Source organism: Metarhizium acridum (genome assembly GCF_019434415.1).
Source record: "Metarhizium acridum strain ARSEF 324 chromosome Unknown scaffold_1, whole genome shotgun sequence".
Lineage (NCBI taxonomy): Eukaryota > Fungi > Ascomycota > Sordariomycetes > Hypocreales > Clavicipitaceae > Metarhizium > Metarhizium acridum.
Window position 1 is genome coordinate 5,398,003 of NW_027094015.1, and position 25,682 is coordinate 5,423,684.

Consider the following 25,682-nt stretch of genomic DNA (forward strand, 5'->3'; position numbering starts at 1 on the left):
GAACATTGAACTTTTATTACGCCCTCCGCCACCAATCTTCGCCAACATCCGGTGTCGCTGGTGAGCAGTGAAGCACTTCATGCCCTACACTTTGCTCCGGTACACCCGTGATTGATCTGTTCTGGATGCAGCGGGTGTGTTTGAATTTCTGAACGACCTCTTTCTGTATACTATTGTATTATTAAGACCATTCGCTTCCGTTTAGACTCCCTGGCGACTCGGGCCATCATGCTTCGAAATGCTGCCAACGCAGCTCGCAAAGCTGTTACAGAGCTGTCACAATATCCCAAGCCGGGCGACAAGCTTCACGGCTTCACCCTTGTGCGCTCCAAACATGTCCCTGAGTTAGAACTGACAGCATTGCATCTGCAACACGAGAAGACTGGTGCCGACTACCTACACATTGCTCGAGAAGACAGCAACAATGTTTTCTCCATCGGCTTTAAGACGAACCCCCCGGACGACACCGGTGTTCCGCATATTCTCGAGCATACGACTCTATGTGGCAGCAAAAAGTATCCCATTCGCGATCCTTTTTTCAAGATGCTACCCCGGACCCTTTCCAACTTCATGAACGCCTTTACAGCCTCCGACCACACTTTTTACCCGTTTGCGACCACAAATCCGCAGGACTTCAAGAATCTCATGTCTGTATACTTGGATTCTACCTTGCATCCATTGCTGAAACAGTCTGATTTTACCCAAGAAGGATGGAGGATTGGACCCGAGAACCCTCTTGGAGAGACTGCCGAGAGCAAGAAGCTGGTGTTCAAGGGTGTGGTGTACAATGAGATGAAGGGTCAAATGTCGGATGCTGGGTATCTCTACTATATTCGTTTCCAGGATCACATTTTTCCGGCCATCAACAACTCAGGTGGCGACCCTGTAAAGATTACCGACCTGACTTACGACCAGCTCAAAAATTTCCACGCTAATCACTACCACCCTAGCAACTCCAAGCTGTTTACCTACGGTGACATGCCCTTGGTTGACCATTTGAAAGAGCTAGATGCTAGATTGCAGGTGTTTGAAAAGAAAAATATCGACGGAGAAATTCACCAGCCGATAGAGCTTAATGGCCCTTACGAAGTTACGCTCAGGGGCCCTATGGATCCTCTTGTCGACCCCGATCGTCAGTACAAGACTTCAGTGTCATGGATCACTGGAGATACTACTGATGTTGTCGAGTCTTTCTCGATTGCATTGCTCTCCACCCTTTTGATGGATGGCTATGGCTCGCCTCTCTATCGCGGCCTAATCGAGACTGGTATGGGAGCTGACTGGAGCCCGAATGCAGGATATGATAGCTCTGCCAAGCGAGGAATTTTTTCCATTGGCCTGACTGGAGTTCAAGAATCCGATGTTCCCAAGCTGAAGGAAACAGTTCAAGGAATATTGAAGCAGGCGCGTGACAATGGCTTCGAGAAAACCAAGATTGATGGGGCTTTGCACCAATTGGAGTTGTCCCTGAAGCACAAGACTGCCAACTTTGGGTTCTCTATGCTCAATAGACTTAAGCCGAAGTGGTTCAATGGAACTGACCCGTTTGACTCTCTCGCCTGGGACGACACCATCTCAACATTCCAGGCGAAGTTGGCCAAAGGCGGTTATCTCGAGGGTCTAATTGACAGGTACTTACTTAACGACAATACCATGATATTCACAATGGCACCCTCTATTACCTTTGGAGAGGATCTTGCAAGGGAAGAACAACAGCGCCTTTCTTCCAGGATTGATGATGCTATTCAGATCGCTGGGGGCGAGGAGAAGGCTCGACAGAAGTTCGAGCAGCAAGAACAGGAGCTTCTTGTCGAGCAAAATAAGGCCAATACGGAAGATCTCAGCTGTCTGCCGACCGTCCACGTGAAAGATATTCCAAGAACGAAAGAGCCAGTGGTTGTGCGCGACGAGGTTCAAAATGGCACAGCCATTCAATGGCATGAGGCACCCACGAATGGATTAACCTATTTCCGTGGCATCAATACCTTGGAAAACTTACCTGACGATCTTCGAGAACTTGTTCCTCTCTTCACGGATAGCATTATGCGCCTTGGAACCAAGGATACGACCATGGAGCAGCTCGAGGACCTGATCAAGCTGACCACTGGCGGAGTCTCTGTCGGCTACCATTCTACTCCGTCACCCACCGACTACAGTGCATCTAGCGAAGGCATCATTTTTACTGGAATGGCCTTGGATCGGAATGTCCCCATCATGTTTGATATTCTCCACAAGCTAGTCCTAGAGACGAATTTTGATACTCCTGAGGCAGCCCTCCGTATTAGACAGCTGCTCCAAGCCTCCGCGGATGGCATTGTTAACGATATTGCCTCGTCGGGCCACCGCTTTGCCGTGGGCTATGCTGAATCAAGCATTACGCGAAGCGCATGGCTACGCCAACAAGTCGCCGGTCTTTCTCAGGTTAAACTAGTAACTCGGCTAGCCGGGCGCCCAGAGTCTGACCAGTTTGAAGACGTCATCAGCAAATTGAAGCAAATTCAAAAGTTTGCCCTCTCTAGCGACAACATGCGAACCGCAATCACCTGCGGTACTGAGAGCGTAACTCGAAACTCTAACTCCCTGCAGTCCTTTATGAAGGCTCTCCCTCAAGGGGTTTCGGATTTTAAGAACCCGGAGCCGCGGAGACTTCCTACTGACCGCAAGACTTTCTTCCCCCTACCTTATCAAGTATATTATGGAGGATTGTCTGTACCGACAGTGTCCTACACGGCGTCTGATGGCGCGCCACTTCAAATACTCTCACAACTCCTCACCCACAAGTACCTGCATCACGAGATTCGCGAGAAGGGCGGAGCCTACGGTGGTGGAGCCATGTACAAGCCGCTGGATGGTCTGTTTGGCTTCTACTCTTACCGTGACCCTAATCCCCAAAATACCATGAGCGTTATGCGAAATGCGGGCAGGTGGGCCGTCAATAAAGAATGGTCGGATCGTGATCTGGAGGAGGCCAAGATTTCAGTCTTCCAGGCCGTCGATGCCCCCAAGGCTGTCAACCAAGAGGGCATGGGAAAATTCCTCTCCGGCATCACTGAGGAGATGAGACAGAAGAAGAGGTATCAACTCCTGGATGTGTCAAAGGACCAGGTCAAGGAAGCTGCGCAGAAATATCTCGTAGACGCAATAGAAAGGGGTGAGGAGCGTACGACTTTCCTCGGCGAGCGTCAGTCATGGGTGGATGATTCGTGGACGACGCAGGAGATGAATGTCGCCGTTGGCGAATGATTTCGCAACACGAAAGTTCCAAGCCGAAATGAGGCTGTTTCAGGGCACAAGCATGCATTGAACATCTGCATTGATGATTATGGAAGCACTGCCCGATGCTACGATTCGCGGACTTGACAATACAGCGATTGGGTAAGCACGCCATCGCTATAATATGACGACAAAAGTGTACGATTTTATCCCTCATATACATACACGCATGTGGACAAGACAAGACGATAGATAGACGATCTCCAAATATGTAATATACTCCAACGGAACTTTGTTTGCTCTTACGGGCTACGTTGACCGACATTGACTTGTTGACATCCACGCGTTCAGATACGATACATCCATCTGCCGAAAGGACATCTTTCACAATGACAGATGGACCACAGAGCAACGCAAGAATAAAATGACGTACTGTTTCATAATTCATACGTGCTCACGTTTGAAGGATCTGCCGTTCCATTTACTCTCAGAACGAGATGACCGCGGCGCCTGCGGGCATCAGGTGTCTTGTTCGGGAAGGGGATTGGTGATTCGGAGAGTGGGAGAACGGGGGATTTGAAATGGGTTTGTCTCGTTCTATCAGAGCCGGAGCCCTTGAGCCTTGGGTTACCGGACTAAAGAGCTGAGTACATATGGGGCGTGGGTTGTTTTGGTGTCGACCAGCTCCTACATGCAATCGATGTGTAAGTTCAGCACCACTAGATACCACCAGATGAGACTACCGGCTCAGCTTCTAAACGCGAGGCTGCAGGAGGTAGTTATCGGGCAACTGCCTGCAGACACGCTCGGCACCCGGAAATAAGGACTCAAAATGAGGCTAAGGGGCCGAGCAATGGGGCCGAGCAATGAAACACTGCCGTCGCGTGAGATGATTTGAAACCAATGGTGATCATTCAGCTGAGTCCCGAGATTGTGTGAGTAATGGCGGCCATGCTTCCACTACCGAGTACGGACGGCGAGAGGTATTAGAGAGCTGCTATGTATAGCGCAACATTGGAGGCTTGAACTGTCTGGTAATGCTATGTGGACTAGGTGGACCTCATCAACCCGGACATGTGGTGCACAGATTTTGGACCTATTAAAAGGGCAATGTCACTCTAACATGTCCGTGAAAACATGACTCCAGTTTCAATCTCACGCTATAGCCTCAGAACAACACGCCTTCATGGAAAAACGGCACCACGTAGTGTAAGCTGGTGTGAGTGATACAACATTGTATTGGTATGCTTGGTTCGCACGGATGCAGACGCGTAAGCTCAATGGATTAGAAGGTGCCGTCTCGCTTAAAACTTGAAGGTACCAGCCAATGTCCCATTGCTGTTGTTGTCAGTCCATGGACGGAGGAAGATGACAAGAGGATTCAGCCACCCGCACCACGAAATAGGGACGAAAAAAGTCCCTCATGGACTTTGTTTTGTGTTGTTGATGCGCCCAAGCGTCCGGCACGCATAGCCGGTTTCCTCAATTTTAGTTTTGGCCCGGACAGCACGATGTAGCCTGCATGCAACAATGGTTAAACGCGAATCGGAACTTTACCAAGAATGCCTGGGAGTGCAGCAACGAACTCATATCACAGGAAACTCAAGGCTACTACTGCTAGCTGAGGTTGAGCCTTTCAGCACAGAGGAGCGAGGCGGGAGGGAGTCTAGGCAGGGCAGCCATCATATTGACATGGCCTAACGGAGTACCTGCGTGCCTATTTGTGCCCAAGAGTGGATCGTCCAATCAATAGCACCGGGATGCAGAACATGGTAACTGTGGTGTCTGCCTGGGGTTTCTAGGATCGTTTAGGCGGAGGTACGGACAGAGGTGAGGTGTTGATGTCGTGTCCTAGGAAGGGAAGTTGTTGGTTGCCGCATCATCTATAGGATTTGTCTCCTGCGCGTGTATGTGTGTGGTTGGTAGTTCCATTTTCCTTTGCATACGTTTGAGTACTAATTGGATACAGCTTCAACTGACAGAAAGGGAGGACTGGCTGAGCATCGAGGTTCATCTTGCTGCAGGGGGAGGCGGACTGGGACTGGAAATGGTGGCCGGATGGCCTGTCGGTGGGTGTGTAGAACAGCAACTCGCAAGCTCATTTGTCAATGGCAATGGCATGGCGACAAATGACGCTGCTGGCCAGGAGTTGGGAGTTGCAGAACGGCTGGGCAAGGACAGCCAGCACCAGACGACTGTGGAGGCGAAAACTGGGACCAAAGTCGAGAAAAGAGGGTGAGCGAAGAGGCCTGGGACGAGCGAAAATTTTGGCAGTCAGGGTGGGGCTGCGCCACCAGAAGTATGTTCCCGATGTTGACGAAAATGCAAAGGACACTGGAGACGTCAACTGGTTAGCACTGGAGCCTTTGCCGGCTCCCGCAGACAGCAACTCGAGAGGCCCATGTGCTGGCACCTGGGACCGCTGATTGACTCGGGCTGGGCGCACCAGGCGCTGCAGTAAGAAGCGACCTGCGCATGCGCAAGTGGCTGCACCAGAATAAAACCTGGCTGACGCCCCTCCGTCACAAAATCTTGCGCGCACACAACACAAGACGCTCAGTTTTATTTTTGTCTCCGGCATCAACAATTCCACAGACCGCCCAACCGCATCTCCCACAGTGAGGCCCTCTTCTCAACTGCCCGCTTTTGATCGTCAATTGCATTGCAACCGCTTCGGACTCTTTGATCTCAGGTTAGTCTAGCTTTGGCTGCTGGCCGCTTCTCCAGTGTCGCAGTCAGTCCGTACTATCACGCCAAATTGGCCGTGCCACGGCACCTCTCTCCCGAGGGGCAAACCCGCTCATCGGCCATCCGTCAAAGTGGCCACGACTTACGGCGTACACGAGTGCGATCGAGTGGCAGTGTTGCTGTTCGCTCAAGTGAGCTGGGCGTTGGGTGCACTGTTTTTTATTTGTTTGTCCGTTTGGGAGGGCTGATGGTTCCTTCTACACACTTACACCTGCCTGCTGCTGTCTACACTCGTGTACCTTTGTCCCATCTGTCGGGTTCAGGGACGCGCAACATACTGTTATAGCACGCCATCATACGCTGCTGCCGGCTACCATTTCATGGAGAAAGCCAGTACTGACATTTATTTTCACTATAGAGCTTACCCCGGCCCACCACAGCACCCCTCGACTTGCCTTTGGTCTCTTCAAAGGCAACCGCCTTCGCCACGGCTCCCCAGGCCGTTACGTTTGTCAGTGACCAAGATTTCAGTCTTCGAAAGACTGCCCACATCATCAACGCTATCCCTCCTCCCTACACCTGTGCTGAAAGCCCCTAAGCTTCTCGAGGCTTTCCTGTTGTTCGGCGAACCGGTGTTCCAGCCCCCCATCTCGACTTCAGAATCGTACCAGCTGCCGCATAGGAGGATCCCTGAGGTTCTTCCTCTTACCGAGGAAGAGTCGAGGAGGCCTCGCCAATCCACTGAAGGAACAGTTTGCCATCCGTTCCGACCCCCTTAATACCACCCTAGCTCACTTAGTGAGTTTGAGTCTATTCTCTATCAGCTATATATCCCAGGCAACCCCGTCAATCCTTTTGACGGCTTTCTCCCTTGAGGTTCTTCGAGCACTTGTTGTCTGTCCCAAACAACTCGTCAACTCCAGTCCACGGATAGTTAGACGAGGTACATATATTCCCCGGCGACAAACAACATTCTCGGATAACTTCCCCCTGGGACCACATCTAGGGATATGGTTATGGCAACGGCTATCCTTGACAACCATCAAAATGTTACACATAATCATATGTCAATGAAAAAGCCGCTTTTGGCGGACTATCTTCATAACAATGTTTTAATTGACCCAAAGCAGCTAATTGGCGAGGCCCTTCACAACCGTGCGGAGTCTGTTGACCATGAGCTGTGCGAGCCTGGCGATGAGGATACTTTCTTTGTCGCCGACCTCGGCGAGGTCTATCGGCAGCACCTCCGATGGAAGAAGAACTTGCCTCGAATCAAACCGTTCTATGGTGAGTTGTATCCCTTCATCCTACGTGACTACTTGCAGGCATATCACGTTGCTAACATATCCTAGCCGTCAAGTGCAACCCGGACCCCAAGGTGCTCCGCCTTTTGGCTGAACTGGGCACCGGGTTTGACTGTGCCTCCAAAGGGGAGATTGAGCAGGTGCTAGCTATGGGAACCACTCCCGAGCGCATCATCTATGCTCAGCCATGCAAGACGAACTCGTACGTTCGCTTCGTTAAGAATGCAGGGGTCAAGCAGATGACATTCGACAACGCCGACGAACTGTACAAGATTGCGAAGCTCTACCCCGAAGCCGAGCTGTTCCTGCGCATCATGACCGACGATGCCTCTAGCCTTTGCCGCCTCAGCATGAAGTTTGGTGCCGCCATGGATACCACCGAGGGCCTGCTGGCTGTCGCTAAGAACCTAGGACTTAACGTGGTCGGTGTCAGCTTCCACGTCGGATCTGGTGCCTCAGACCCCCTTGCCTTCTACAAGGCCGTTCGAGATGCCCACACCGTGTTCCAGCAAGCTGCTGATTTTGGCTTTGCCATGCGCACCCTTGACGTGGGTGGTGGGTTCTGTGGAGATACTTTTGAGCAGATGTCGGGTGTTCTTCGCGATGCCTTGGACGAGTTTTTCCCTGCCGGTAATGGTATCGACATCATTGCTGAGCCCGGCCGTTATTATGTCTCCACAGCGTTCACCATTGCCTGCAACATCATTGCTCGCCGTACTGTTGAGGACCCTACTCTTGATGGCAAGGGGTACATGGTCTACATCAACGATGGTGTTTATGGCAACTTCTCTAGCATCATGTTTGATCACCAGCACCCGGTAGCTAAGATCCTCCGGTCGGACGGACGCACACTCTACAACACGGCGTCTGCTAACGCCTGCAACGCTGGCGAGGGAGTCGAATACTCGGTCTGGGGTCCCACTTGCGATGGTATTGATCGCATTAGTGAGAGTATTCGTTTCGAGACTATCCTCAACGTCGGTGACTGGCTGTACTTTGAGGATATGGGTGCGTACACCAAGTGCTCGGCTACTCAGTTCAATGGATTCTCCAACTCTCACGATGTCATCTATGTGTGCAGCGAACCTGGAGCCAAGTTTCTGTTGAACATGTAGGCATGTTAGTCCTATGGCTATTGTCGGGCGTCGCTTTAGCATGGATGCAAAAGGAATGTTTGTGTTTGACCTTCTATATGGGAACGCTTTGGATAGAATCAAAGAATAGTTTTGATGAGAAAGAAAAATTAAAACGACTTCAAGACAACGTTCAACAGTTGCATACATTGATGTTGCTTTAGCTAATCGAGGATCATGTTGCCTTTTATGCGTGTCAAGGCAACTGACTGAGAATGAAATGGTTTTCCCTTCGACTTGTACCAATGACCACTTGTTTGCTGTTCCCCGAATTTCGTCTTTTGACAATAATAAGTCCATAGCTCAAAGCAGAACGAACAACGTCATTATGCACGTGTAACAGCAATGGCCTGCATATCAATAGAAGGGTAAAGGTATTGAAGACCAATTGTGTAAGGGGTGCCTGGATTTGGAAGGACTTTCCCTCATGGTTGCTTGCCTCACTCGATTTTAGATGCATGCCCGTGATGCGCGAGGCGCTTTTGTTTTTGGCACTCAACTTCATCGCTGAGCAGGTAGTACGAGGCGATGAGCACGAAAAAAAAAAACGACATCACAACACCAGAAGTTGAAGATGCCTACGAAATTACGCGGCTTTCGATATTTGATATTTTAAAATGTGCTAAGATGCTTTTTATTATTGGTTTGATATGAGTGAGTGACATTGCTGCCAATCGTGGAAATGAAACAGACCGCGCAGTACGGAGTTCCCCCACTACAGAAATCATGAAACAGATGGATGCCTCAGGCTGAAAGCACTGGGCGGGGTCTTCAGCCAACATGTTCTCATCCACATGCGCAATCCACTTGGGCCACGTTTGAGGAGGTTTGCTCTGGTGCCAGGCGGGAGGAGCGAAAAAAAAAGGTGATTGCCCCTCCAAGTGCTCTAACCTAAACGGATCCGTAAAACAACATTCCCCCTCTTCGAAGCTTCACACTCTCCCCCGTACATCCAAACGATTTCCCACCCAACCACGTCAAACCCGACAACTCCTTCCCCTTCACATCGTCCATCTTCACATCAATCACAATGGGTTTCACCGATTTCCTGACCGATGCTGGCCTGACCCGTGAGTTTTCTCTTGCACTAGGACGAGCATTGACTGTTGGAATTTTGTGATTTTTTTTTTTGGGGCAGTTGTGGCGGACGGGTGAAGAACCCCCCCGCCCCCGCCGTCAACTTTTTGCGATCACGAAATTTTCGTTTCAGGACGACTTCGTTAGACGATGACAACGGCTTTGCTAACTGCTTGGGCGCCCTATAGTCTTGAACAACTGGGCTCAGACTCGCTCTTATATTGCTGGGTATGTTGTCATTTCTTTCTTGGTTCCTTTGAGTGCTACCTGTCTGCGCTATACCTTCAATCTTGTGTCGAACGGTCTTGGAAGGGACACGTTTGTACAGGAATGCGATGCTGCTTGCCTCGCGTCTTCGAATGCTGCAATCCTTCCGCAAGACTGTCCATGCCACCTGTTTTCGCATCGGCGAAGCTTGGCGTGTGCTCTACGACAATCCAAAGATCTCAAGAAGTTACAGTTGATGCAGTCAAAGCGGCATCGTAGACAACGCCGCTACTCTGCAGCTCATTAATTCATATCTTGCTCGCTGGGCGACCACAAGCCTTTTCTGTACAGTGTAGACTAACTTAAGTCCCTTCTGTATAGCTACTCTGCCACCCAGGCTGACGTTGCATGCTTCAAGGCCTTGAAGGAGGCTCCCGACGCCAAGAAGTTCCCCCACGCTGCCCGTTGGTACAAGCACATCGCTACCTTCGAGGACGAGTTCGCTTCCCTCTCTGGCGATGCTAGCAAGCCCTACACCGTCTACGGCCCCGAAGCCGCCGAAGTCACTTTGAACCCCGCCAAGGCTCCTGCTGCCGCTGACGACGACGACGATGTCGACCTGTTCGGCTCCGATGAGGAGGATGATGCTGAGGCTGAGCGTGTCCGCGAGGAGCGTCTGGCCGAATACCGCAAGAAGAAGGAGGCTAAACCTAAGACTATTGCCAAGTCTGTTGTCACTCTTGACGTCAAGCCTTGGGGTATGTCCACCTCCCCAATTACGTGATTACGGTTATTCGCCACTGTGACCAAGTGCCTAAATGACCCAACTTGGTAGCGGAAAGAATGACATTGTCACGTCAGGTACTTGATTGACATGCTAACGCAGAAAATCACAGATGATGAGACTGATATGGTTGGCCTTGAGTCTTCCGTCCGTGGCATTGAGAAGGACGGTCTTGTTTGGGGTGCCTCCAAGCTGATCCCCGTCGGTTTCGGTATCAAGAAGCTCCAGATCAACCTCGTCGTCGAGGACGAGAAGATTTCCTTGGATGAGCTCCAGGAGGAGATTCAGGAATTCGAGGACTACGTCCAGTCCACCGACATTGCCGCCATGCAGAAGCTCTAAATGCGTTCATCACCGGAACAAACCACGCATTTTAAACTTGCCACTGAACATCACCTAGCAACGACAAATCACCCCCATTGCCGCAATATGAACTTCCACATTCTCTCTCGTCTGAGATATTAGTTCATGAACCAATCCCATTGTCATGGCGTATTAATCATAATGTGAGTTAATGGGACGAGTGGAAGGGCTTTCAACTGCAGTGTTTGGTCTTGTGGCTGTTCGTCTATCACGAAGATCAAAGAAAAAATATGAATAAATGCCAGATGTGAAAATGGGAAATATGGGCTTCATGAACGGATTCTCTATCTGGGAGAGCATGGTAACGTCGCTGATCAATTGTGGAAAAAGTTGTTACTTATAGACAAACCTTGTGGAAAATGAAGTATCATCTCTTTTGCAGTGAATGACCTTTGAGGGTCGCTGTGCATGTGGATAATTTGTTTACGCTCATTGGATTGGTGTATTCCTTCCAAGTAATAATCGGACATTGGGATGGCGTGCCAATTACTTTACCATTTTGCTTGCAAAGTTGGAGGACGAACCCCCCCGGGGAGTCTTGGTCTATTCTATGTTGTTGGATTAGTAGCAATTCATACTTGCCAGATCTCTGTAGTATTGCCATTGGACATTGAGGACAGAGGATTCTAGGCCCAACAAGAATATGGGCTGCAGAGTTGGGAGGGAATAATGCGGATCTCGGGAGAGACGCTCGCCACTTTCCGGCCAACGCCCCATCCCCAGGCATTTTGTATACAAGACGTGAGCCTCCTTCAAGCCTGCCGTCAATTTTCATCTGTCCCTTTCTTCTTCCCATGCCTTGCCCCTAGGTAGTTTCTCATTCATACGGCTTATGTTTTAAGCTCAAAGCACCACCATCGCGAACCTGTCACGTGATCCACTACAAGCGGAAACTCACTCGGTGGCACCCCTTGAGCTCAAGGGCTTTTTTTTTTTTTTTGAACTTGCATACAGATTTGTTGCTTGTTCCGGCCATTTTCAAAGCGGCCCCAAAACATACCTAGGTATACAGCTGATCAGCGCAATGCATGAAACACCCTGACGCGTCGCCCGGTTCTCATCTCATTTCCACCACCACATATCCAAAAATGACGGGCCAGGAAAAGTCTCCATGCCGCATCCTGGTCATGGCCTCTGGCTTTGGCTCAAATTTCCAGGCGCTCATAGACGCTGTTGCCTTAGGACGCATCCGAAATAGTCGGATCATCCGCCTTGTCACGAATCGAAGAAACGCACACGCCACCGCGCGGGCAGAAGGGGCAGGCAAGATGTCACCCTGCCTTCGGGTTCCATGCATCGTCTAACAAGGCGCTAGGTATTCCTTGGGATTACTTCAATCTCATTAGCCACGGATTTCTGTCCAAGGGGGAAAAAGACGAGCAGAAAGTCGCCGAGGCCCGTCAGAGATATGACGCCGCGCTGGCTGAGAGGGTATTATCGGCGGATAATGCACCGCCCGAGCTGATTGTGCTCGCTGGATGGATGCACATATTTTCAAGCGCATTTCTGGAACCGATGGAGAGGGCAGGGACGAGGATCATCAACCTTCACCCTTCATTACCCGGTAAGTTTGCGACGGCTAGTGCCCGAGGCGTGGCTACTCACAGTTTCGGATAGGGGAGTTTGACGGAGCCAATGCCATCGAGCGGGCTTTTGAGGAGCTTAAAGCTGGACGGCTAACGCGCACTGGTATCATGGCCCACTATGTCATTCAAGAGGTAGATAGGGGTACTCCTATTATGGTTGAAGAGATTGAGTGGAAGGGCGAGGAGCTGGACGAACTAAAAGAGAGGATTCATTCCCGTGAGCACGAGCTGATTGTCAATGCGACGGCAAAGGTGGTTGAAGAGATATTGGAAGGGAGGGCAAAGGAAACCTAAAGCCATATGAATACACTCCAAGCTGTGAAGGTATATGTTCCCGCAACAATTTGAGTTCTCAAGTTGGTATGACCCCCTCATAGTAGTGTCATCTAAGGTGGGTGTCTGGTTATTGTGGATTGGTGGGATGCGTGGGAACTGTCGGCTGCAAGATTGACGCTCCCGTCTCATGGATCCTGTAGACGCATTCTCGTGGATGAGAACGTCAATGTGGTTTAAACAAGACTACTACATCCTTCTCAGCCATGCCGTTGATACGTAAGTCTAAAGAGCATTCATTTGCAACTACCGAATCTCAATAACAACCTAGGTCCGTGTCCGTTTCATGAATTCGTACTCACACAGCAAAACTGCAACTCCTCGCTCTTGGGCCAAAATGCCTCCAATGCCAATGCAAAATTTCATGCTGAAAAACAGACCTGCCCACCGCTGCTCGTGCAACTTAGGTCCCTCTGAACAAAAACTGCATATCCTCAGGGCTAAGACTTTCCATGGCCTTGTCATCTGCATTCACAGTCGAGTGAATCATGTTTGTCTTCTTCTCCTGGATTAGAACCATACGGCTCTCTACCGAGTCTTCAATACAAAGTCGCGTAATGGTACAAGGGCGGGTTTGGCCGATGCGATGGCAACGATCTGCAGATTGCCACTCTGCGGCTGGATTCCACCATCTGGAAATTCGTTAGTCGGTCATCGAAAGTTAGGGATGGGAGTTGAGCTTACGGATCAACAATAAAGACTCTCGAGGCTTCAGTGAGATTAAGCGCAACACCGCCAGCCTTGAGAGAAACAAGAAAGCATTCCACATCAACGTTGTTCATGAAATGCTCAATGGAAGCCTGACGCTGCGAGGGTGTCATAGAACCATCCAACATGACGGTCGTAATACCGGCCCTGCGTAGCCGCCATTCAATAAGCTGCAGCATGGTTGTGAACTGAGAGAAGATAATAGACTTGTGGGATGCGTTGTCTGAACGGAGTTTGTGCAACTCGTGGACGAGCAGTTCAATCTTGGAAGATGAGGTCCAATTCTCCATCTTGATTCGGTTAATAATCGAATTCTTCTTGACCAAGTTTTCGTCCTGCTCAATCTCGGGCTGCTCGAGATCTATCGATAGAGGGATATGACAGCGAGGACAGTCTGGGGAATCCGTTGATCCAATGTAGCTAGAAACACAGGCTCGGCAAAAGTCGTGTTTGCATCGACTTCGGATTGTATCCTCCGCTGGCTCGTCGCAAATGCTGCAGATCAATATGTTTTGTCCACCATCAGCATTCTTTTTCAGGATCAAATCAGGGTGATCTGCCACCTGTCTCATTTGCATAATAAGACCAAAAATGTTGGCGTAATTGTTCAACAATACACCCTGGGCGACGTAGGTGTCGAAGTTGCGCTGACCATTAGTCATAATACTATTGGCGAAGTCGTTCTCTTCTTCACCAAAAAATTGCCTTTCAACATAAATTTCCTTGACAGGCAGTTCCATAGAGTTGGTGTGGTCTTTCTTGAGACGACGTAACATGATCCGCTCCGTCATCAACCGAAGCTTGCGAAAAGCCTCCCGACCGGGTCCAAGATTACCAAACTTTTGAATTGGGTTAAGGAGCTCTTGGTTGAAGACGGACACATGCTGCATGCCTGCATGATTGCAATGGGAACAGCGACTATCCTCATCCATCGCCCACTCGAGAGTTGAGCAGGGGCATTGTTTGCAAAGGTAAAGAGCAAAAGGTCTGATATTCAGAAATCTTATCAACGAAAAGAGTTCTCCGATTCGGTTTTGCAACGGAGTTCCGGTCAGACACCAGCGATATGTCGTTTGAAGGGCAAAACAAGCCTTGGCGGTCATAGTTGTTCGCGTCTTGATGCTGTGAGCCTCGTCTAGAATGGCCCGGTGGAAATGAATTGAATGAATTACACTCTTTTCCTTGTGGATGCCATTTTTTCGCTTGAAGCCTTTTTCTTGCTTTCGGTACATTGATTCCAAGCTGTTGTACGACATCATGATCACATCGTATGTCTTGAGCTCTTTAGCGGTGATAGTCTTGGCCTTTTGGTTAGTTCCGTGGAAGACAAAAGTCTTCAGAGTACCATCCGTATACGATTTTATCTCCGATTGCCATTGCATCAATGCGACTGGCGGCACAAGAACCAATGACGGTTGCTTAGCTGGATAATCGGACATAATGAGCGAGACAGCTTGTATAGTCTTGCCGAGACCCATTTCGTCACCTAGTAATCCACCCTTCCATTCTCTCTTTTCCATTTCTTTCATCCAAGCAAGACCTTCCAGTTGAAACGGTTTTAGTTGTCTAGAAATGCTTTGCGGCTGTGGAGCCATACCAGCCTTGAGAATGGGCATCTTTTCCAAGTCTTCCCACATGGTAACAATTTCTGGATGGTGATACTCAAGGCGATCACGTTCCTTCTTAAGGCGTCGCCTGTTGCCCGATCTGTACGCTCGACGGTTGGCAGCAATTCTTCGTAACTCTGACACACCCTCCTCGGCGTCACTAGAGTTGGAAGAGCCCGGGCCAGCAGAGACTGAGGACACAGTGCACATATCCGAAGCGATGCTAACGACTTCTGCGACATCATCGTCGTCCGAGTCCTGGACGACGTCCTGTGCACGGTGAAGCCTTAGAGCAAGGTTTGGTTTGGAACCAGTCGCTGCTGTTGATGGCCGACCTCGTCTGGTTGGTATCTTGGCCTTTGATGACAGGGTTCTTGGTTTTTCAGGCCGCTTGCCTTTTTTCTTGGCGGAAAGAGGTTCATCATCCGAGAAAGCATCAGACTTGCTACCGTCTTCATCCGCCTCAGCTTCATCTGACTCGTCTGAATCAGTAAATGTCGCTTCGCCCTCCGAGAGTTCACTGTCTAGTGCAGCGGCTGCTGCGATTTCTGCATCCATGTCGAAGTCAGATGTTGGAGGGTCGTCTGAATCTGGTATTACTCTGTTCTTCTTTGCTGGCGGAGCCAATTGCATGGATGACCTAGTTGAAGCTCTGCCTCGCTTTGCAATACCGCGGTTGGGCAAAGGTGAGGTGGTTGCAGTCACAGCACGATTGCTTCCACAGAGCGACGAGGGCCGCAAAGCTCCTTCATCAGCTTTTGCAAACTCTTCGTCCTGCAATTTACGGGCTATCCTTGCATCCCGCCCTGTATCAGAGAAGTCGTCATCTTCCTCATCAGAATTTATAATTTCAGTAAGTTTTCTATTGGCCTTCATTGAGTAAATGCTATTTCTGAGTGCTCGTTCGCTGTCAGAGTCGTCGGCACGAGACCTGGCAGGTAGCCGTACTTCTAGTGACGGAAGGGACTTCGAAGCCTCAGCAGACACTGATCCCTCTGCAGCCAATGGTGTGGGATACTTGCTAGTAGCAGGCGTAGAGTACTCGGCATCAGATGATAGCTCTAGTGGTGTAGCGGCGGAAGAGACAGATGTGCTGCCGATTACTGATGCTCTTCCCCGTCGTGGGTTGACTCCATTATCATAAGAAGGCGAGGATGTTGCGGAAGTTGTGACCGCACTTAGAAGAGAGGCACGAGAGGGTCTTCCTCGAGGTCGCCTAACTGGCTGTGTTGAGTCGCTGGAGATGACGATTTCATCTCCATTGGCTGGTCTGGATGAAACTGATCTAGTCCGACGGGTGCCATTCACATCAGGCGATTCTATATCGCCTGTCAGAAAAGGAATCAAGCCCAAATCGGATTATACCAGATGCTTACCAGGAACCTTTAATAGCGGCATACCGCCGGCTTGAAGGGGGCGACGGCCGCGAGGCATTGTGTTGATGCACGCTCAGCCTAGGCTCCGGTGACTAGGTTGGGCGAGACGAAGTGCCAATCTATGATGACAAGTAAAGAAGACAAAACTGGGCTGAAATGTTGTCTTGTATGTTGATCCTGTAGGAGGCAGACAAGAATCTACCAAGGTACTTCGACGTTTGATACGGTGCAAAGACGACAGAGTTGCAAACGCAGCCCGGGGAAAAGAAAGAAGCGTCAACTGGTCTGTGGCCCAATTGCTTGGCTAGCAACACGTTACACGACGTTGCCTGGAGAAAAGAACAATAGAGACAACAGTCTTCAAGGACGCTCGAGCAACGAAGGGGTTGTCAAAATCATCACTGAATCTGCAGTTCTTTGTTGATCATTTTTCTCCACAGATGCAAACTGCCAGGAACGAAACTTTGCCACTGAGATGATCAGGTGCTGAGATTTCCCGCCAAAAACGCCCTCCGTGACTTGCGGCTGCCATTCACAGTGCGCTCAATGCGCTCAGTTCTATGTTCGCTCTACAACGCCTGCCCAAAGCCACGGCGCTTGCCCGCGTTGGCAAGGCGAACACGAAAGCACGTGCTGGGAACCAGGGGTTAAATAGACAGTGCTTACCAGATATAGCACGGTACTAATCATGTTGCGCTCTGCGCGCTTCTAACAAGTCTGTGCATTGCTCACAGTGCCAGATGTTTTCAATTAATGTTGGACGCCACTCACCTGACACCGTGTTAGCTGCGCGAATGCACAGAGGCACGTTCCAATTGGCACTGGGAAGACGAAGGGCGATTTGAACAGACGGACATAGCGTGCGATGCAGGTCGGTCTCAGAGCTGGTATGTCGTAAACTTGCCACCCGCATGGTCTGGCAGTGCAGTCTGGTCCATTACCACGTGTATCTCGACCTCCTTTACAACACACTCGGCAAGCTTCGCCCTCTACGGAGAGCCTTCAAAGAGCTTGCTTTTCTCGAGCTTCATCCACCATGTAAGTCAAAGCGAACCCGTTGTATCGCAAACGGCTGATATGACGAGCATCAAAAATTGACACGAGTGTACAGGGCTCGCCGGAGTCAAACACAAAACCAAGCCAATGGTGAAACTCCAAGGCCAACACGCAATATCACCGGACCGTAAGACCATTTCTGCCTGTACTTCCTTGCCACTTTCCTCCCTAGGGCTAACCCAGCCAACACAGTCAGTCTGCCTTGACGGATTTCCTCGCTGTAAGTACTTTATCTTTTGTATCAAAACGAACCCCCACTCATACCGTCGCAGAGTCACAACATTTCCGCTCGGCAAATCCGAGATGATGCAGAGTTGCGACGCCAGCAAGCTGCAGCGCAGGCTCGTCAAAACGGAGAACAGTCGACTGAAGAGGTCGAAGTTGCCGTTGCAGAGTCAAGTGCCGCTGGTAGCAGGCAGCGGGCCAGTCGCAATGAAACTGGAATCCAAAAGTCAAAACGCAAGAGGGACCAGGAGAAGGCCATTGAGAAGATCAAGGCCAGCAAAGCTTTCAAGAAGCGCAAGAAGCACGCTGACGATTCCGGCGATGATGACGAAATTGCTCGCGCTATCTTCGAGTCGCGCCATGCGCCCCTCCCCGGCCAAATGGAAAATTGTGCAATATGTGAGAAGCGGTTTACCGTCACACCCTATTCCGTGGCAGGCCCGGATGGCGGTCTCCTCTGCGCGCCATGCGGGAGGGAGGTGGCAAAGGAACGCCAGGGTGCCAAGCCGAAGAAGAAGCCGAGAAAGCAGACTGGTGGAATTGGTTCCCGACGAAGCATTCAAAGTCGAATTCTCGACGGTGACGTTGGCACAAAGAGTCTAGCTACCCTGTGCGTGCAAACCCTGGCTAAAAACGTCGACATGGCCGACAGTTTGGGAGATTTGCCTGAGCATCTGATTGACAAGATCGCCCGGATTTTTTCCAAGAGACGATTATTGCGCACTGAAACGCTACCTCTGTTTGCACAACCCACGACAGAGACGATACATATCTATGACGGGGCGAGACTCGGTGACCAAGACTATATCAGCATCTTCCAGGTTTCTCCCAATCTGCGTCGATTCAAAGCACGGTCGGCCATCCAGTTCAAAGATGGAGTCATGGACTATCTCCTGTCTCGTGATATTGTCCTAGAGAGCTTCTATCTACACGGTGCAAATCTTCTCAGCGAACAGAAGTGGCACGAGTTCTTTAGCACCAAAGGCCAAACTCTCAAAGGTGTTCAGGTTTACTATACGGACAAGCACTTTGGCGACGATACAATTGCTACAATGGAAAAACATTGCCCCAATTTGCTGCGTCTCAAGATAGAGAATAACCAAAAAGTCACTGATAAAGGTGTTGAAGCAATAGGAAACCTCTCTTCTCTCGAGCACATCGGCCTGCAACTTCAAAATCGTCCCTCACCCGGAGCCATCAATGCTGCGGTTTCCAAAATCGGCCACAATCTAAAGACGCTCTCCCTCAAAATCATCCCTGATGCTGATGACACTGTCCTTCAAACTATTCATCAACACTGCCACTCTCTGGCCAAGCTTCGCATCACCGACAGTGAAAAAATGACTGACGAAGGCTTCGCGAACTTGTTCACAAACTGGAAAAATCCACCTCTTCAGTTTATAGATCTTCAAAAATGCCGATACATCGATGCTAGTCACCCGCGTACAAACCACAATAATGTCGGTCTTTGTAGTGAAGGTTTCAAAGCCCTGATGGCACACTCTGGTAAGAGTCTAGAGGATTTAAACGTTCATGCTTGCAGGCATATTACGAAACAAGCATTTGAGGAGGTTTTTTCGGGGACTTCAATTTACCCCGAGTTGAAGACGCTAGAAATCAGCTTCTGCGAGGAGTTGACTGATTTTATATTGGGCTGTATTTTCAGGGCATGCCCCAAGATCAAGGAGGTGAATGTCTTCGGATGCATGAAGGTCAAGGAGGTCAAAGTCCCACGCGGGGTAATCCTCGTGGGTGTGCCGAATGCTCAGGGGATGATAACGGAGGGCATGGACTGAGGTTTTTGTCAACAATACGCCCTGCATCACGAAGTTTATGTGACAATGCTGCAAGTGAGTTCAGTGTGGTGGTAATGGTATGGAGTTGATAGAAAGCATATGGTTACAGAGGTCAATGTATCCACCGCCCGTCTATCACTTTCTTTGTCTGGATTTCTTTTGTAAAATAAGAAAGGCCCTCTAAGCCACCATGCTAGATTCATGCTATAAATGCAATCGCTATACGCTATACTGTAACACATCTCCCAAATATTACTCTCAATATGTAACAAGAAGAATACAACATGTACAGATATAATGGTAAAAATGAACCCTCAAAGAGGGCAGGCGTCAAGGGAAAATGTACCTAGTGAAGTAGGGAGTAGAGTTGTCGCACCAGACATAATATGTGCCAAAATATCCACCCTCAATCGCGGAGCTTCACTTTTGGCCTGGCGGTGTATTTTTGGGTGATAAGAGTGTATCGTCTCCACACAAAGCAGTAAACGACGAGGAGACTTCTCGGTTCACGCTCGCCTGGCTTACCCGGAACAAAACACTGATGTCGGATTCTTTCTGTCCTTGGCATACTTTGAGGCTTTAATTAATATCCACAGACAAGATACTGCATAGAGCCACATGCATGGTGGATACCATGACCCCGTATTTCGTACGGCATCGATTGCGGATCCCCCAGTTTGCGTCGGTAGGTAATGAAGGATGGCACATGACTTTTTAGATCTCATTATCCTCAACAAACTGCTGGTCCTTCCGACTCCAAGCGGTAAGACGGTCCTTGAGATCCTGAGGCAAAGGATCCTCCTGCTGGCCATCTCTCAGACTCAATGGGAAGGAGGAGCAGCCACCGGTGTAGCCGAGGTAGTACAGATGGGCAAGGATGTCGGTGATGAAGCGGCTAGCATTACACTTGATATTGGCAATGCCCTTGCAGACACGGATTTCGGAGAGCTCGTAGACTGTCTGGAAGGCATCCCCGCCAGACAGCCAGTACTCCGGGGTGACATGCCGATAGCCGGTGAAGATGGGAGGAAGACGGGGAACAGGGTCGTTCTCGTGGGTGACCCGCCACTGTCCGACCTGCTGACTGGAGAACCAATTTGCAAACTTATCATTACCCACGCGGGGGGCTCCGTATGTATATAAATCAATTGGGATACCGTCACGGCGGAGGTAGGCTGCGCTAATGATTGCGACAGCGCCTCCCAGGGAGTGTCCAGTAACCACAACCTTATAGCCGGGGTTCTTCTCGCGAGCAGACTTGATAGCTGTAGTAGCAGCGTCCTTGATCTCGTCCCAGGCCTCAGCGAAACCGGTGTGGAGTTTGCACTGGGGTGCGAGGTCGCAGTTGCGCCAGGCAAAGATGACGTCGGTGATGTAGTTGCGAATGTTATTGCTGCCACGGATAGAAAAGATGACCTCCTTGCGGATAGAGTCAACGGCTACGTAGGCGCCGATCCCGGTAAACCTGCCACTAGGATTATGTCAGGATAGGCACTTCATAGCGGTATTTGAGGACATGTGGAAAACGCAACGACTAATAGGAGGTGTGTGGACTGTGTACACGGGGACTTACACCATGGACGCCATCACGACGGGCCTGTTCTGCATGACAAGAGGACATGTCGTGTCTTTACACACAATGGGCTTTCCAACAGCCGTATTGTAATTGCAGTATGCAGCGGCAGAGTGCTGAGAGTAAAACTTCATGTTGGTAAGATCCGTTTCGGAGACCTGAACATTCCCCTCTAGGAAATATTGTGTAAGTCAAAGCCAAGAGTCTTGATAGATTTGAGCCATGAACAAACCTCTGGTCTCAAGACTTGTCGCATAATCGTCTGTGGCAATTGGTTTCGCAGCAACAATGGCAGCAAAACCAAGAACCATACTCAACAACATGTTGTACATGAGTTAAAACAAGACGGCACTTTCGACAAGAAGCTGCCCAAGAAGGCACTTGCGGGTGCGATAAACAGTAAAGATGAGGCTACTCTCCTTTCTTTTGCCACAGAAGTCATAATGTTTGTGGAAAACATGATGGTCTTATACTCCTCACCATCCCCCTTCACGATCAATTCTCAGTCACAAGTTCAGCTGGCGGGTACCTAGCATAGCCGTCGTCGTTTGGCCATGGCGGAGACGTTGTATAATCCATCCAAATCCCGCAGCCGACGTTCACCGCTTGGGTGTTCTGCATCAGCAGTTGCACAACGTCTCTAGCTTCACGGCTCTTCACGGCTCTCCATGTCCATTTCCCCGCGCTGGGCATGCATAGGGGAAGAGCGAGGTGACACTTCACGCCCCTCTCTCAGCACTATGTTAGGTACTTCCTTGCGGAGAGGCATCAAACACCAGATGATTTGCCGACCCCAGTCTCCGTCTCTCCATTGTATGCAAGTGATTCACACCGTTCAGAAGAAAGCGAACGGCAACAATTCCCAGACAGGAATAGATGCCATGCCACGATAGGCCTTGGCCGGGATATGGAGCTCTAAATGGCTAGTCGGTCCGTTTCCCGTGCCAGCGCTCTGCGGTCCATCAGCAATGGAGGCCAGAAGCAGACTTGGGATAGTAAACATTTGAAGGCGCCAGCGATGCCGTGTTACGACCCGACCTGTTGAGGGAGGTTTATGGGGACTGGAGCAACCCTCCTGGTTGCCGCCAGCCTTTCTTGGCATCAGCGTACAAGCTCATGTTGAGTAAATGGGAAAAGCCCGGGCTGGAAAACTGAAGGCACACCACCAAGGTAGTAGCCATTAGACGAGGATTATGGCCCTTCTTTTCTGGGGCAAACATGCAACCAGGGATGACAAGCGGACAGGGACATGGAATTTTATGGGGCCATCAAGGGCGACATGGAGTGGGTGTGGCTGAGCTGGGAACGGGGAGATGTGGGGTTAGCGATATTGCAATATGAAGCAGGGCAGGTACGGTACGGTCGGCTTGGGTCATGCTGTTTGAAAATGAGACACACAAGGACTTGAGCAGGGTGGCCCAGGAGAGCATAAGAATAAGCCGGTTAATACCCGGTATTGACGCTTGATATCGAGAGAAAAAGAATGCACTCATGTAGTTATATTTCGCTTCAACAGTAAACAAACCTCTGTATGATAATTTATGGCATTAGTTGTATTAATTGCTGTTCTTCTTCCTCATTTCTACCTAAAGTGTTCCTAGTAGTATTACCCCTCTTTCCACCATGTAACGTAACTGAGTCCACTTTTCTCCCTAATAGGCTAGGGGGGAGGAAAACTAGTGTTAACCTTAATACTATACTAAGCTCTCTTTTAAAATTTATTATATATTATTCCCTTTTAAGCTTTATTTATCCTAGGTTTTAATTAGTTAAATTCTAATAATTAAACCTTAATAGCTTTAATTGTTCTAATTATAGGATAAATTATTTTAAGTTATTTATATAAACTTTTTATAGTAAACCTCCCTTTATTAATTTAATTTTATAGGATATTAAAGATACTACTATAATTACTCGTAAAAGATTTCCCTATATCTTATAAAACTTCCCTTTTAGTTTATTCTTCTTATTTAGTTTCTCCTAGACTAAATTATTTACGCGAAATAATCGTGGGATATTTTGTAAGCTCTTATTAGTAGTAGCTTTAATTTTTTAAGTGTAAACATGTTTTCTTCTCTTCTCCTAGGAATTAATTCGTATTAAATTAGTCTCTCATATTAACTCTTCCTCTAGTAATATTTCTTTATCTTAAATTAGGTCTTTTACTCCCTCGTATTACGAGTATAGTTTAAATCCTAATATTACTATTACTAGGCTAGCTTCTATAATAAATATATATCTATTATTAAGGTTTACTATAATAGTTAGTAATATTTAATTCTATGATTCTAATAATACACCTTCTCTCTTTATAGCCCACTTTATTAGTTAGTTCTTAATTAAGCGTATATTCCATTTAGCGAGTCTTATAATAGATAAATAAGATACTAGTTTAAACGTGATCTTCGTTTCGTGTTTCTAAGATATTACTTTTAAGTTTAAATTCTTAAAGTAGAATTCGTTATTATAATAGATTTTCCTTAGCTATCCTATAATTAATCTCTAGCACTTATTCTAAGTCTTAGTAATTACGCTTTTAATAGCTTTACTATAGGACTAAGCTATAGTAAACCAAGTTATATAATCTACTATTATTAATATATAAGCGTTCCTATTTTAAGCTATAAGCGTAATAGAACCTAGATAATTTATAGCTATTAAGTCCTATAGTTTTAAAATAGTAATTGTCTTAGAATTAGCTTTTAGTAAGCGTCTCCTAGTTTATTAGTATACTAGGTAAGAATAATAATAGGTTTCTACGTCTCCTAATTAGTCTAGTTAAAAGAATCTCTCTCGTAGTTTTTACATGGTAATTTCTGGCCTAAAATATTCTAAAGTATTATAAGCTTACTAGATTCTTATTAGTATATTCTTTATAAGAGTGTATTTTACTAGAGATTCGTCTTGCTTTAAATAATAGAGTGTTTAGCTAATAATTTTATATTTTAAAGAGTAACGCTTAATAAGTTTCCTTCGTTTAATAGGAATAGTTTAATGTTTATAAATAATAATAGTTAACACTTCTTTATACTATTATAATTTAAACTATCTTTTAAGTTTACGTGCTAGTTCTTATATCGTATCTTTGTTTAGAGGGCTTTCTTTAGGTAGAATTAATTCTTTAGTGTTTACATTTATTAAAATTTAAATTAGTTAATCTATTATTATAGGAGTAACTTTCACTTTTATTCTCCTCTTTACTAATAGGGGTTCTAATCTTAGGCTATTTAGTATTCTTAATATTCTATTAGCAATCTTTATAATCTTTATAGTGTTAGCTTAATAGATATATTCCACGTTTAACTCCTATAGTATATTAATCTATTAAGTTACTTTCCTATACACTTTCGCTAGATTTACTATTAAGTTAATAATACCTTTATAATTCGTATACACCTTTAGAGGGAATAGTAAACCCTTTACCAGCTATTATATTTCCTTTAATCCCACTATAATTACATATATCTTTTTCTTAGGTATAGTATATCTTTTTTCCGTATTTATTAGCTTATAGAAAAGCTATATAATAATTTTAACCTTTAAGAAGTTATTATTTAACACTAAAGTACTAGGTTTAGTATTCTTTATTTAAAATAAGACTCCTTTTATGCCTATATTTAAGGCGTTTATCGCTATATAAAATTAAGACCCTAAATGCGCTCTAAATATTACATTTATTTAAATGCTATCGTAAATTTTTAAGAGCGCGTTTTAAGCCTCTAGTATTTAAGTTAGGTTGTCTCTAGAAACCTCTTAACATTATATTAATTCCCTTTTTATCTTTATAGTTTTTAGAACTTTATAGAAAAACACTTCTTTAATAGTGGAAATTAAATTAGCTTAACCTAGAATAAACTTCCTTAAAAATAGAGTTAAGTAAATAAGCACTAGAATTTTATCCTATAATTATAGTAGTCTTTATTAGAAATGTTCTGCTATTAAGGTAAACCGGTTCCTATATTTACGTGCTAGTTAAATTCTTCCTTTCTTTAGGGAATAACCTATATAATCTACGCTTAAGGCGAAAAGCTTTATTTTACGTCTATTAAGCCTAATAAGAGCTTATATTACTCTTAGAAAATACCTCTTTTATAAAAAGTTAAAGTAGTTTTCTCACGTTTCTAATTCTAAGTAATAATTATTAACGTAAATAAAAAATAAAGTGTAAATATCTTTTATATACCCTAAGATTAACTTTAATTCTATTCTATCTTTAAAGAATAAGTGTCTAAACGCTGTATTCCTAAACCTAACGTAAATAGCTAGTAATTCTATTAAGCTTTAAGGTATATTATTATATTAAAACATTTCATTTAGCTTAGTAAAAGCTATCTTATATTTATTTATTAGGTTAATCTTAATAGCTTAGAACCTATTTAAGGTATTAGCTTAAGAGAAAATAGTAGAGTACCTATAATATACCAAGTTTAAATCTGCTTTTATATTATAGTAGGGATATTTAGGTTTAATAGTTTTACTATTAATATCGCGATAGTTATATACTACCTGAAATTTCTTTAAGCCTAGCTTATCTACGAATAAGGTTAGTGTAACCTAAGAAGAGTTCCCTCTCTAAATAATCCTAGCTTACTTTATAGTAAGAAAAACCTTACGTGAAAATTCTTAGTATAAGTCGCTATACTAATATTATTT

The 25,682-nt window shown here is 47.1% G+C and overlaps 8 protein-coding genes across 9 annotated transcripts; 6 read left to right on the plus strand and 2 right to left on the minus strand.

The window, feature by feature from the left end:
* CYM1_1 (Mitochondrial presequence protease) lies at nucleotides 1-5,546 on the plus strand. The gene is made up of 2 exons (XM_007814179.2): nucleotides 1-5,131; nucleotides 5,183-5,546. Exon 1 carries the CDS (start codon nucleotides 229-231, stop codon nucleotides 3,241-3,243), a length of 3,015 nt encoding a protein of 1,004 aa, XP_007812370.2. The 5' UTR covers nucleotides 1-228; the 3' UTR covers nucleotides 3,244-5,131; nucleotides 5,183-5,546.
* J3458_001699 (uncharacterized protein) lies at nucleotides 5,123-6,680 on the plus strand (the record flags this gene model as incomplete). The annotated part of the gene is made up of 5 exons (XM_066116866.1): nucleotides 5,123-5,131; nucleotides 5,183-5,448; nucleotides 5,569-5,670; nucleotides 5,774-5,905; nucleotides 6,320-6,680. 5 exons carry the CDS (start codon nucleotides 5,123-5,125, stop codon nucleotides 6,678-6,680), a joined length of 870 nt encoding a protein of 289 aa, XP_065978752.1.
* Nucleotides 6,681-6,965: 285 nt separating this feature from the next.
* Nucleotides 6,966-8,320, plus strand: SPE1_1 (Ornithine decarboxylase; the record flags this gene model as incomplete). The annotated part of the gene is made up of 2 exons (XM_007814178.2): nucleotides 6,966-7,188; nucleotides 7,254-8,320. The coding sequence occupies 2 exons, from the start codon at nucleotides 6,966-6,968 to the stop codon at nucleotides 8,318-8,320; spliced, it is 1,290 nt and encodes a 429-aa protein (XP_007812369.2).
* Nucleotides 8,321-9,190: 870 nt separating this feature from the next.
* J3458_001701 (uncharacterized protein) lies at nucleotides 9,191-11,385 on the plus strand. Its single transcript, XM_007814177.2, has 4 exons — nucleotides 9,191-9,408; nucleotides 9,604-9,643; nucleotides 10,004-10,380; nucleotides 10,519-11,385. Exons 1-4 carry the CDS (start codon nucleotides 9,369-9,371, stop codon nucleotides 10,746-10,748), a joined length of 687 nt encoding a protein of 228 aa, XP_007812368.2. The 5' UTR covers nucleotides 9,191-9,368; the 3' UTR covers nucleotides 10,749-11,385.
* Nucleotides 11,386-11,573: 188 nt separating this feature from the next.
* ade5_1 (phosphoribosylglycinamide formyltransferase) lies at nucleotides 11,574-12,875 on the plus strand. Its single transcript, XM_066116867.1, has 3 exons — nucleotides 11,574-12,032; nucleotides 12,085-12,333; nucleotides 12,387-12,875. The coding sequence occupies exons 1-3, from the start codon at nucleotides 11,798-11,800 to the stop codon at nucleotides 12,647-12,649; spliced, it is 747 nt and encodes a 248-aa protein (XP_065978753.1). The 5' UTR covers nucleotides 11,574-11,797; the 3' UTR covers nucleotides 12,650-12,875.
* Nucleotides 12,876-13,092: 217 nt separating this feature from the next.
* RAD16_1 (DNA repair protein rad16) lies at nucleotides 13,093-16,854 on the minus strand. The gene is made up of 2 exons (XM_066116868.1): nucleotides 16,380-16,854; nucleotides 13,093-16,322 (listed from the first exon to the last, which is right to left on the minus strand). The coding sequence occupies exons 1-2, from the start codon at nucleotides 16,435-16,437 to the stop codon at nucleotides 13,369-13,371; spliced, it is 3,012 nt and encodes a 1,003-aa protein (XP_065978754.1). The 5' UTR covers nucleotides 16,438-16,854; the 3' UTR covers nucleotides 13,093-13,368.
* Nucleotides 16,855-17,157: 303 nt separating this feature from the next.
* RAD7_1 (UV-damaged DNA-binding protein rad7) lies at nucleotides 17,158-20,730 on the plus strand. 2 transcript variants are annotated; one of them, XM_066116870.1, is made up of 4 exons: nucleotides 17,179-17,417; nucleotides 17,491-17,562; nucleotides 17,628-17,655; nucleotides 17,708-20,730. In XM_066116870.1, coding segments are annotated over exons 1-4 (1,851 nt in total). In that variant the 5' UTR covers nucleotides 17,179-17,415; the 3' UTR covers nucleotides 19,457-20,730. The 2 variants fall into 2 exon arrangements, with proteins under 2 accessions (XP_065978755.1, XP_065978756.1); XM_066116869.1 differs by having other exon boundaries at nucleotides 17,158-17,417; nucleotides 17,491-20,730.
* Nucleotides 18,962-21,352, minus strand: J3458_001705 (uncharacterized protein; the record flags this gene model as incomplete). Its single annotated transcript, XM_007814173.2, has 3 exons — nucleotides 18,962-20,927; nucleotides 21,030-21,201; nucleotides 21,262-21,352. The coding sequence occupies 3 exons, from the start codon at nucleotides 21,350-21,352 to the stop codon at nucleotides 20,171-20,173; spliced, it is 1,020 nt and encodes a 339-aa protein (XP_007812364.2). The 3' UTR covers nucleotides 18,962-20,170.
* Nucleotides 21,353-25,682: the final 4,330 nt, after the last annotated feature.